General features: G+C 40.1%; 1 protein-coding gene across 2 annotated transcripts in view; it reads left to right on the top strand.

Annotated features, from left to right (window-relative positions):
* Window positions 1-12,047, top strand: part of Iars2 (isoleucyl-tRNA synthetase 2, mitochondrial) — a 49,267-nt gene that overhangs the window by 3,609 nt on the left and 33,611 nt on the right. Inside the window, exons 4-11 of one of the 2 annotated variants that reach the window (XM_042681838.1) lie at window positions 1,812-1,960; window positions 2,045-2,094; window positions 2,210-2,319; window positions 2,397-2,487; window positions 3,258-3,373; window positions 7,916-8,085; window positions 9,759-9,849; window positions 11,544-11,695. In XM_042681838.1, coding sequence (XP_042537772.1) covers window positions 1,812-1,960; window positions 2,045-2,094; window positions 2,210-2,319; window positions 2,397-2,487; window positions 3,258-3,373; window positions 7,916-8,085; window positions 9,759-9,849; window positions 11,544-11,695 — 929 coding nt within the window. Of the gene's footprint in view, window positions 1-1,811; window positions 1,961-2,044; window positions 2,095-2,209; window positions 2,320-2,396; window positions 2,488-3,257; window positions 3,386-7,915; window positions 8,086-9,758; window positions 9,850-11,543; window positions 11,696-12,047 lie in introns of both variants that reach the window. The other variant, XM_042681839.1, reaches the window with a different exon arrangement.

The following is a 12,047-nucleotide window of genomic DNA, read 5'->3' as shown; positions in this document are numbered from 1 at the left end:
AATCTTCCAATTGATTCTCTTGAGCATTTCTGTTTAGGGACTGATGGTGAAACCTTGTGAACCTATCCATTGCAACCCTTCAGTTGTGTTATTACAACTTACTTTAGGTTTCATTTTACTATATAGAGCTTGGTGTCTCATCTCACGTTCTGAATCACAAGTCACTTCTAAGATACATGGATTACAAAAAAATCAAACTATTATTGTTTCTTTGTGCCAATCTTGGAACTTGAACTGTTGGCCTGGGTGATGTCCCTGAGCCTTTTTGCTCAAGTCTAGTGCTCTGTCACATGAACCACAGCTCTACTTCTGGCTTTTCTTAGTGGCTAATTGGAGTTAAGTCTCCTGCCTGGACTGGCTTTGAACCTTGATCCTCAGATCTCAGCGTCCTGAGTAATTAGGTTTATAGGTATGAACCAGCGGCGTCCAGCCTCAACCAAAAATTTTAAAATAAAATAAAATACATGTATTTTAAAGCGGGGCATTATGGTACATACTTGTACTCCTAGCATTCCTGGAGGCTAACTCAGAATTGTGGGTATGAGACCACCTGAGCGTCACAGGGAGATTCTTGCCTCAGAAAAAAACAACCAATCAGATTACAAGAACTCAATTTTAAAAATTAATAGCTTATTTTATCCATGATCCTTTCTTTCAGTAGATTTGGCTAGAAAGGAAGCTTTCTTGTCTACTGTATGTATTTGGATATGATTATAAAGATTTTTCTTTATGTGCATGCTGGTACTAGGACTTGAACTCAAGGCCTCACACTCTGTCCAGGCTTTTTTCACTTATAGCTGATGCTCTACCATCTGAGCCATACATCCAGGTCTGATGGTTTGCTATTTAATTAGAGATAAGAGTCTCCTGGGGGCTGGGAAGTTGGCTCAGTGGTAGAGCGCTTGCCTTGCATGCCTGAGGCCCTGGGTTCGATTCCTCAGCACCACATAAGCAAAAAGAAAAAAGCCGGAAGTGACACTGTGGCTTAAGTGGTAGAGCGCTAGCCTTGAGTTGAAGATATGAGGAACAGCGCGCAGGTCCAGAGTTCAGGCCCCACAACCGGACCAAAAAAAAAAATGAGTCTCCTGAATTTGTTCCCTGGGATTTGCTCTGCACTGTAATCTCCAGATCTTATCCTCCTAATTAGCTAGGATTATCATTGTGATTATGTGCCCCTGTAACATAGGGAATTTCAGGCCAACCTGGGCTTCATCGTGAGATCATATTGCAAAAAATTGTACACACATGGGCTGGGAAGTTGGCTCAGTGGTAGAGCGCTTGCCTTGCATGCATGAGGCCCTGGGTTCAATTCCTCAGCACCACATAAGCAGAAGAAAAAAAAAGCCAGTGGTGGCGCTGTGGCTCAAGTGGTAGAGTGCTAGCCTTGAGCTAAAGAGCTGAGGGACAGTGCCCAAGCCCAGAGTTCAGGCCCCACGACCAGACACCCCCCCCCCCCCCAAAAAAAAAAGCTGTACCCACACAAAAATAATAATAATTGCCTAGGCTGTACTATTAGCTACTCAGGTGGCTGAGATCTGAGGATCATGGTTCCAAGCCAGCCAGGGCAGAAAAGTCTGTGAGTCTCTTATCTCCAATAAGCTATTCAGAAAAAGCTGGAAGTGGTGCTGTGGCTCAAATGGTAGAGTACTACCCTTGAGTAAAAGAAGGTCATGGACACTACCCAGGCCCAGTTGAAGCCCTAGGAACAGGGGAAAAAAGAGAAAAAGAAAGCCCCAAGAAACATTTTTTCAAAGTTATTGGCTTTCAAAAGCCTTTCCTTTTCCTTTCTTTCTCGTTCCCTTTCTTTTTAGCTAGATCATTTGCTAAAGCGGCCATTGCAAAGCAGAAAGCAGCGTTTACCCGCTGGGGAATAATGGCGGATTGGAATAATTGCTACCACACTTTTGATAGAGAGTATGAGGCCAAACAGTTGAGAGTTTTTTACCAGATGTATGACAAGGTAATAAAAGATTTCTCTTGTCTTCACCATATTAAAGTATGAATCACAAACTTTCAGCTTTATTCCAGTATTTCTGTCTTTTAGGGCTTGATTTATCGATCTTACAAGCCTGTGTTTTGGTCTCCTTCATCAAGGTACATATGTGTTTGTTGGTAATTAAAGTAGAGAGGGCTGGGAAGGTGGCTCAGTGGAAGAGTGTGAGAAATTGATGACATTTCCTTATTTATGTTTGATGTTTTTAAACCTTAGGACTGCTTTGGCTGAAGCAGAACTTGAATATAATCCTGAGCATGTCAGTCGTTCAATATATGTAAAATTCCCTCTCTTAGAACCTTCTCCTAAATTAGCACCACTTACAGGTAAGATTTGTTTCCTTGGATTTATTCAAACTATGAAATTGTATTATTTGCTAACAGTTATGACGTTATTTTCACAGATGGTTCATCTCCTATTAGTGTTTTAATCTGGACCACCCAGCCTTGGACAATTCCAGCAAATCAGGCCGTGTGCTATATGCCAGAAGCAAAGTAGGTATAATAATACATTTTTAGTCTACAAATAGGAATCGTGCCACCATTAGCATTATGTTGAACTTATTTTCTCCTTATTATCCCTTTAAAAATCGAATGAATTATAATATACTATGTTTGTATAGATTTTATTAATTCACAGATGATTCCTTTTAAGACCTAGCTTTCTTTGGAACATGAAACATGAAGTGTGGAGTGGTTTGAAAGTAGTGCTTTTTATTTTACCACTACTGGAGTTTGAACTCAGGGACTCAGGCTTGCTGAGCAGTCAGTCATTCTACTGCTGAGTCACACCTCCAGCCCTTCTTTTGCCCTGGTTATTTTAGAGATGGGGTCTTCTTTCCTGCCTGAGCACATGCTTGGACCACACAGTCTTCTTCCCAGAGCTGAGAAGACATGTAATATCACTGTTGAATATCTGTAATATCTGTTGAAGTAGAGACTCAGGAACTTTTCTGTCCAGGCTGTCATGGAGTTACTATACTCCTGATCTTGGCCTCCTCCTTAGCTAGGAAGACCAGGTACCTACCATGGTATCCAGCCATTGGTTGAGAAGGGGTCTCATGTTAGACTGCTCTCAAACCTCTGCCCTCATCTCAGCCTTCCAACTAGCTCGGATTACAAGCATTGAACCATTGGTACCTGGCTTGCAAGTAGTATTGTTTAACCTAAGTTTGTTTTTCTAAAACAATATTAAAAACTCAGGTGTTAACTGTGGCTTGTGTTTTTTTCATTGCTAGTAATTTTCTTCTCAAATTTTATGTTAGGTATGCTCTTGTGAAATGTTCTACTTCCGGAGACCTCTACATAGTGGCTGCAGATAAAGTAGCAGCTATTTCTTCTACTTTGGACACAACATTTGAGGTTATTTCAACATTTGAAGGTAAAGATTTAGGCTAGTCTGACTGTCACAGTCATTAAAATATTAGTTTGATTTGAGTTCATTACTTTGTTGAAGCAGATTACATATAGCTTTCTCGCTTTCTAGCTTTCTACATTAGACACTATTTTACATGATTCTTTGAGGGAGAATATATGTTAATGTGTTTAAAGTATAGGAAAATATTGACAGAGACACTAGGTATAAGATTATTTCTGGCAAAAATCTAGTAGCTACTTCATAAAATTTTATGCAGAATTGTTAAATTGGTTTTTTTTGTGTGTGTTTTTTGTTGGTTGTGGGGCCTGAACTCTGGGCCTGTGCACTGTCCCTGAGCTCTTCAGCTCAAGGCAAGTGCTGTACCACTTGAGCCACAATGCCACTTCCAGCTTTTTCTGCTTATGTGGTGCTGAGGAATCGAACCCAGGGCCTCATGCATGCGAGGCAAGCACTCTACCACTGAGCCACCTTCCCAGCCTGTGCGTGCGAGTATGTGTGTGTGTGGGGGGGGGGGTGTGTGGGTGTGGGTGTATATGTGATGCCTTTCCTGAACTTGAACTCAGGGTCTGGGCATTCTCCTTGAGCTTTGTTGTTCAAGGCTGGCACTCTGCCACTTGTGCTACAGTAATACTTCTGGCTTTTTGGTGGTTAACTGAAGATAAGAGCTTAATGGACTTTCCTACTTGGGTCGACTTTGAAGTGTGATCCTCAGATCTCAGCCTCCTGAGTAGCTAGGGTTACAGACATGAGCCATTCGTGCCCGGCTGATAGAATTGTTCCTTTCTGATTTAATACAAGCTGCAAGAAAGACAATAAAGCTTATTTTTTAGTCTGTCATTTTAGTAAGAATTGAACAAATTACGTAAGTCATTCGAAAGATACAGTTTTCATTCTACCAGAAGACTTCTTTGTAAATAATTTGAAGTTTTAACATAGTGACTGATTTTGAAATACTACTTTGGAAGTCTGGGAAAGTTTATAATTATATGTGATCTTTAGTGATATGTTTTTATTGCTAAAAAATGATGATATAGATAAAGGAAAGAAAAAAAAAAGCCAGACATGATAGCTCATGCCTATAATCCTAGCTGCTCAGGAGGTAGATATCAGGACCGTGATTTGAGGCAAGCACCAGGTAGAAAATTCCTGAGACCCTATCTCAACCATTAAAGGCTGGGTTTGGCTGCTCCTTTCATCCCAGTTATGCAGAAATCGCAGTAAATAGAATCAGGGTCCAAGCCGAGGCAAAAAAGATCACTAAAGCAAAAAGTGCTTGAGCATCATACAGAAAATGGAAAGACTACCTAAGTAAATGGAAAAGTCCTTTAAATTCATTTCTGATGTGAGTTTATATTTAAGTTAGAACTATAAACAAATTACATTAGCAAAATAGTGACATCAAAAGGAAGAAAAAATTTACAGAATGTTTAAGATTGTTTTTTGTTTGTGATCTTGGAGATAAGGACTTACTAAGTAACCTTAGTTGGCCTAACACTGTTTAGCCCAGACCAGCTTTGAATTTGTAGTCCTCCTCAGCCTCCCTGAGCACTGAGATTACAAGTGTGTGCTCCATGCTTGGCTGTTTTAAGAACATTTTATCTTTTTTTATACAATAAGTTAGTTAGAGGACCTAATACTTATTTCTTAATTCTGAGGATTGATCCCAGGGCCTAGAATGCCCCAGCATTCTAGACAAGTGCTATACCACTGAGCTACATGCTTTTATATTTTTATTTTGAGAGAGGGTTTTGCTAAGTTGCTTAAGATAGCCTCTGTGATCCTCTGTCTCAGTTTCCTGGGATTATAGGCTTATATCTCCTGCCCTCAACCTTCATATATTCATACTCTCCCACACATACACTTTTTTAATGCAGAAGGTTATTATTAAAGGTTATTATTAAAGGTTTCATCAAAAAGTTAGGGGCTAGGCTGGGAAGGTAGCTCATTGGTAGAGTGCTTGCCTTGCATGCATGAGGCCCTGGGTTCGATTCCTCAGCACCACATAAGCAGATTAAAAAAAAAAAAAGCCAGAAGTGGTGCTGTGGCTCAAGTGGTAGAGTGCTAGCCTTGAGCTGAAGAGCTGAGGGACAGTACCCAGGCCCAGAGGTCAGGCCCCATGACTGGAACCAAAATAAAAAAATACAGATATCTTTTGTCTAGAGCACATAATTGTTTGAAATTATTACTGAACAGAGAATTGTATTGTCTTAAGCTATCACATTGCAGAGTATGATTTGACCCCAGATTTGTATATACTTCTCATTCCTAACAAAAGAAGTTGGTACGGTAGTAGGAATAGTGTAAATAGGATAATTTGCATGAGATAGAATTTCTTTCTAGAAAAATAGGAATTGTGTCTGATTTGTCATTAGAGATCTTTGTGGTGGGTAGCAGAAGTCTCAGAGAAAATATTGGGGGGTAGATACAAAGAAAGTTAATACATTAAATCTGCTTTTCTCAAACCTTTAATTTTCTTTTATATATATATATTTTATTGTAAAGATACTGTACAGAGGGGTTACAGTTGCATGAGTAAGGTAATGAGTACATTTCCTATCAAGCATTGTTACCCCCTCCTTTGTTTTTCCCCTACCATCCCTTCCCTACCCACCTCCCCCCAAACCTTTAGTTTTCATACATGAAAAACCCCTGGAGCGTATAGAATAGGCTCAAAGGACTGGGCTTAATGAAAATTATAGAAAGAAATTCATATGAAAACTGGAGTAGATTTATCTAAAAACAATGGTTACCAATTTTCTTCTTTAAGATTTTATCGATTATTTGGAAAAAAAGAATTCTGCAGTATGTAGGTTTGCTAATGTCTTCCTAGGAACAAAATTCCAGGCCAGCCAAGTTGAACTACAAGGAGAGCCTGTGGTTTTCTTCACAAAGGGAGGCTTTATAGCCAACAGCTATAAGGGGATGTCAGTTTTCTTCTCAAGCCTTTTTGCCTAGTGTTCAAGTTTCAACTAAATCTACTAAGCAATAGATTATTAAATGAAATGTCAAGATTAAAAGAATCTTTTGTTGTTGTTGCACTGAAGATTGAACCCAGGACTTCTCACATGCTACCCAGGTGCTTTGTTCCTTGAGCCATGCTCTAAGACCTTTTATTTCTAAGATGACCTAAGGAATCTCAGTAAAAGGTGTTACCAATATTAGAATGGGAGAATGGGGAAGGATAGAGCAAGAGAGATTTATTTTGATTAAAATACAATATATAGGGCTGGGAAGGTGGCTCAGTGGTAGAGTGATTGCCTTGTATGCATGAGGCCCTGGGTTCGATTCCTCAGCACCACATAAGCAAAAAGAAAAAAGCCAGAAGTGGTGCTGTGGCTCAAGTGGTAGAGTGCTAACCTTGACCTGAAGAGCTGAGGGACAGCACCCAGGGCCAGAGTTCAAGCCCCATGACTGACAAAAAAAAAGAAATATATATATTTATATAATATATATATGTATATATATGCACATCTGAAGCACATCTGAAGAGAATTTTCTTTCAAAATTTTTGGCTGTACTAGAATTTGAACTTGGGGACTATTGCTAGTCAGGCACAGTATCACTTGAGCTATGATCCCAACACTGTTTAGTTTATTTTTTATTTTTTGTCGGTCATGGGGCTTGAACAGGGCCTTCGCTCTGTTCCTGAGCTCTTTTAGCTCAAGGCAAAGTGCTTTTCCACTTCGAGCCACAGCTCCACTTCTGGTTTTCTGGTGGTTAATTGGAGATAAGAATCTCACAGACTTTCCTGCCCCCCGCTGACTTTGAACCACAATCTCAGATCTTAGCTTCCTGAGTAGCTAGGATTACAGGTATGAGCCACCAGTGCCTGGCATTACTTTAGTTATTTATTTTTATTTTTTATTTATTTTTTGCTGGTCATGGGGCTTGAACTCTGGGCCTGGGTGCTGTCCCTCAGCTCTTCAGTCAAGGCAAGCGCGCTACCACTTGAGCCACAGCACCACTTCCAGCTTTTTCTGCTTATGTGGTGGGGAGGAATTGAACCCAGGGCCTCATACATGCAAGGCAAGCACTCTACCACTGAGCCACCTTCCCAGTCCCCTGAGTAGCTAGGATTACAGACATGAGCCACCAGTGCCCAGCTCTACTTTAGTTATTTTTTAAGTCAGGTGGTGCATTTGTTGTTTTTGTTTGTTTGTTTTTGCCTATGCCATTGTAGACTACAATCCTTCTAATTATATCTCCCATGTATCTGGGCTGACAGGTATGTGCACTCCATGCCCAGTTTTTGGGTGAGATGGGAGTCTCACTAACTTTTTGCCTGGGCTGGTTGTAAGTTGCCATCTTCCTGATCTTGGTCTTCTAAATAGTTGCCATCGCAGGCATGAGCCACCTCAGTAGACTTAGATTCTGTGTTTTTAGTCTCATGTTCTACTGGATATGTAGCTCAGTGGTAAAGCTCTTGCTTAAAGCTTTAATTCCTAGCTTGAAAAGAAAAAGATGGTAACTTGATGCCTTATTGCTAAGTTAAAATAGATAAAACTCTATGAAATAATTCTTAATAATGGCTTTCTTTTCCCACAGGTGTAGATTTAGAGAATGGTACTTGTAGTCATCCTTTAAATCCCGAAAAAGTCTCTCCTCTGTTACCTGCAAATCATGTGACCATGGCAAAAGGCACAGGATTGGTTCACACAGCCCCAGCACATGGTATGGAAGATTACAGTGTAGCATCTCAGCACAACCTGCCCATGGTACTAGTCCTCTTTTTTTCTTTCAGATTTTTTTATGCTGCTGAATAAAAGCGATAAATCCTAACATTTTTATTTCTTGTTAATAATAATTTTCCCATAATTGTGAAATGCTTAGGTGTGTGCAATATCTTAAAAGTTCATTAATTTATACTAATTGGGAAACATGCCCCGGAATTAGCACAAAAAAAACAGCACAAAATTAGAATTACAGAATACGTCTTACACAAGGGCATTAAAAAAAATAAGTACACAGGCTTTGTTTTATTGTGCTTTGCAGATAAGTATTTTTACATATTGAAGATTTGTGGCAAAAGTGTGTTGACCGGTAAAGCAGCCCAGATGATCGTTAGTATTTTTTTGTACTACAGTATTTTTTACTGTTGTTGTTTTGGTCACTTGTGGGGCTTGAACTCAGGGTCTGGGTGCAGTCCCTAAGCTCTTTAGCTCAAGGCTAGCATTCTACCACTTTGGGCCCCACTGCCATTTCTGTTTTTTTGCTGGTTAATTGGAGATGAGTCTCATAGACTTTCCTGCCCAGGCTTTCTTTGAAGCACGACCCTCAGATGTCAACCTCCTGAATAGCTAGGATTACAGGCATGAGCCACCAGCACCTGGCTTAAAACATTTTTTATTAAGTTACGTACATTGTTTCAGACATAATCCTGTTATAAGCTTAGTAGCAGACAGTATTGCCTCTCTGTGATATTCATTCAGTTTACTGTAGTGATCTAGAGCCAAACCCACACTGTCTCTGAGGCATGCATCCATACTTCCTCATAAGCCTGTCACAGACACAATAAATAGCTAGTGGATTTTACTAGTTGAAAAAGGCAGTTTTGTTTTGTTCTTTTTTTGGGGGGGGGGGTCCGGTTGTGGGGTCTGACCTCTGGGCCTGGGCGCTGTCCCTCAGCTCTTCAGCTCAAGGCTAGCGCTCTACCACTTGAGCCACAGCGCCACTTTTTCCATTTTATTTATGTGGTGCTGAAGAATCGAACCCAGGGCCTCAGGCATGCAAGGCAAGCGCTCTACCACTGAGCCCTCTTCCCAGCCCCTGTTTTGTTCTTTTCTAACAGCACTTTCCAAATTTATTTTTGCCCACTTTGGTTACTTGGAAAGTTTTTCTCAAAAAGTGAAGAAATGGCTGGGAGCCAATGGCTCATGCCTGTAATCCTTTCTACTTAGGAAACTGATTCTGAAGGATCAAGTTTCAAACCCATTTTGGGTAGAAAAGTCTAGGAGACTCCATCTTCAGTTAACCAGCAAAAAATAGTAGGTTACCAGCCATAATCAAGAAAGCCAAGAATCAGAGACCCTGAGGACCAGAGTTCAAACCAGTACCAGTAGATGGATGGACGGATGGATAAAGATGGATGGCTAGATAGATAGATAAAAACTATGGCTGTAGTTGTATAAATCAGAGAGCAGATAAAGATATTTTAGTATGTTTTGCTACTCCTTGTTATTAAACCTTAGGTGTATGCATCAGGAACACATTTTTCCTTTAGTGATTTAAATATTCAAAGTTTACGCATTTCTACTGACCTAACAAAAAGTATTCAGGTTTTCCCGGTAGACAAAACTAAGCCGATACATTTTAAATGTGTTGTTTTATCAGCGATTGTCATATGACAGAATGTTCTGATGGCATTAATTGTTCAAAATGACACTTGTAGGATTGTTTAGTGGATGAAGATGGGATTTTCACAGATGATGCTCATCCTGAGCTTCAAAAGAAAGCTGTCCTTGAAGAGGGAACTGATGTGGGTAAGTATTGCTTCTTTTGGTAATTTAGATATATTTTCTAAGAAGCAGCCAGCAGTAACCTTTCTTGCTGTTTTCCCTTATGCTTCTAACAGAAATAAAAGCTAATATGAGTCTGTTTAACCACATGATTTACTTATTTATTTACTTTTGGTAACACTATAGAGTTTTCATTCAGGGCCTTATACTTATGAGACAGCCACTCTACCTCTTGAGCCATGTCCCCAGTCCTTCTTATAATTGTCATTTTTCAGATCTTATGGATTTTGCCTGGGCAAGCCTCAGACCTCTACTTATGCAGTCTTCCCTACCTAGGCTTCCCATGTAGTCTGGGTTATAGGCATGTACCACCAGGCCCTGTTTATTTGTTGAGAAGAATCTAGCTAATATTTTTGACCTCAAACCATGATCCTCCTAACTTATGCCTCTCAAGTAGTTAAGATTGTAGGTGTAAGCCACTTCACTCTGTATTTCATTTGTTTTTTGAGGCAAGATCTGACTGTATAGCTCAGGCTGGCCTGGAACTTGCTGCGTAGCCATGGCTGGCCTCAAATTTGCAGTCTTTCAGTCTCAGCACTCTGAAGAGCTGGGTTTATAGATATACATTCCGTGTCCTGGTTACATGCTTTAAAATGGAGGTTAGGAATTTTTTACCTTTTGCTTTAGGGTGGCTTTATTCAAAAAAATCAAAACAGTCAACAGGGAGTAATATAATTTTAGGGTAACAAAGATAATAGGGACATGACTTTTGTGGGGGACTAAAAGTGCGGTGCAGGCTCCGTATTGACTGAATCAGACAATCGCTCCCTGGTGCTCCCTCTCCCACAGAACTGACCTTTGTCACATGCTTTATGTTAGGGTCGTGGATGACCTCCGTGCTGGCATTGTCTTTCTGCCTTTCTTCAGAATGTTAGGAACCCTTTCCTTGCCCATAGTAGTACTGAGGCTAATTTGACCAGGCGGATTACTTTTTCAGGGCTACTGTAACAAATTGGCAGAAATCTGAGGGCTAAAACCAATAGAAATTCATTCTTTCACATTCTGGAGACTAGATACATATAATGAAGGTATTGGCAAAACTATTCCTCTGGAAGTCTATGTAGGAATCGCCATTTGCTCACCCAGGGTTCTGAGGCTCCTGCAGGTGCCTGGCCTCTTTGGGTTTGTAGCTGCCAATGTACCATTCTTTGTTTCTGTTGGCTTGTGTCCTCAGCAATCTGTCTGTTTCTGTCTCCTCTTCTTTGGAGGACAGCAGTCATTGGACTTAGGGCCCACTCTCATCCTGTGTGAGTTCTTTTTAATGTAATTCCAAAGACCCAATTAAACAAGGTTTCATTCATAGATCGAGTGTTGGTAATCTTTTTAGGTGGCATAGTTCAGTCCACCACATCTGGATTACTTCTGCTACCTGGAGATCACTTTTAAGACTCATGGTATGAAAGAGTATGACTTTAAGTTGCACATTTAGAATGGTAGATTACGTACCATCATGAAAGCTATGGCAGTGGTATAATTTAGAGTCTGATTAAGATTTTACATTTTCAGCTTTTCTTCACCAGTAGATACATAGATTATGTCTTTGATATTTAAAAGGGGGCTACAATTATGGGTATCTGTTGGCTCAGATTTAGTGGTTTCTAGTAGTGTTAAAGTGTTATTCGAATTTTCAATTTTATCTAATGTAATTTTTTTCTAAGTTATAAAGATGCTTCAAAGTGCAAAGAATTTGGTGAAAGAGGAAAATCTGACACACAGCTACCCCTATGACTGGAGGACTAAAAAACCAGTGGTCATTCGTGCTAGCAAGCAGTGGTTTATCAACATTGCAGATGTTAAGACTACAGCGAAGGTAACAGGACATTGTATTATAAGGGGTGCATTTATCATTCTTGGAGCATCAGCATTGCACAGGTCATAATGGGGTTTGCATATAGAGCTTTTGTTACTGTGATTGCATTCTTAAACCTATAGCATTTTAGATCTGCAAGGACCTTATACCTTAATTCTTTGGTTATACATACACAGTTTAAAAAGTCTGTGAGAGAGCTGGTGGCTCACGCCTGTAATCCTAGTTACTCAGGAGGCTGAGATCTGAGGATTGCAATTCAAAGCCAGCCTGGGCAGGAAGGTCTGTGAGTCTCTTATCTTTAGTTAACCACCCCAAAACCTGAAGTGGCTCAAAGAAGTAGAACACTATCCTT

The sequence above is a fragment of the Dipodomys spectabilis genome, unplaced genomic scaffold (assembly GCF_019054845.1).
Source record: "Dipodomys spectabilis isolate Male_0828 unplaced genomic scaffold, ASM1905484v1 ptg000069l, whole genome shotgun sequence".
Lineage (NCBI taxonomy): Eukaryota > Metazoa > Chordata > Mammalia > Rodentia > Heteromyidae > Dipodomys > Dipodomys spectabilis.
Note: the sequence above shows the minus strand (reverse complement) of the source record. Positions and strands in the feature narration are given on the sequence as shown.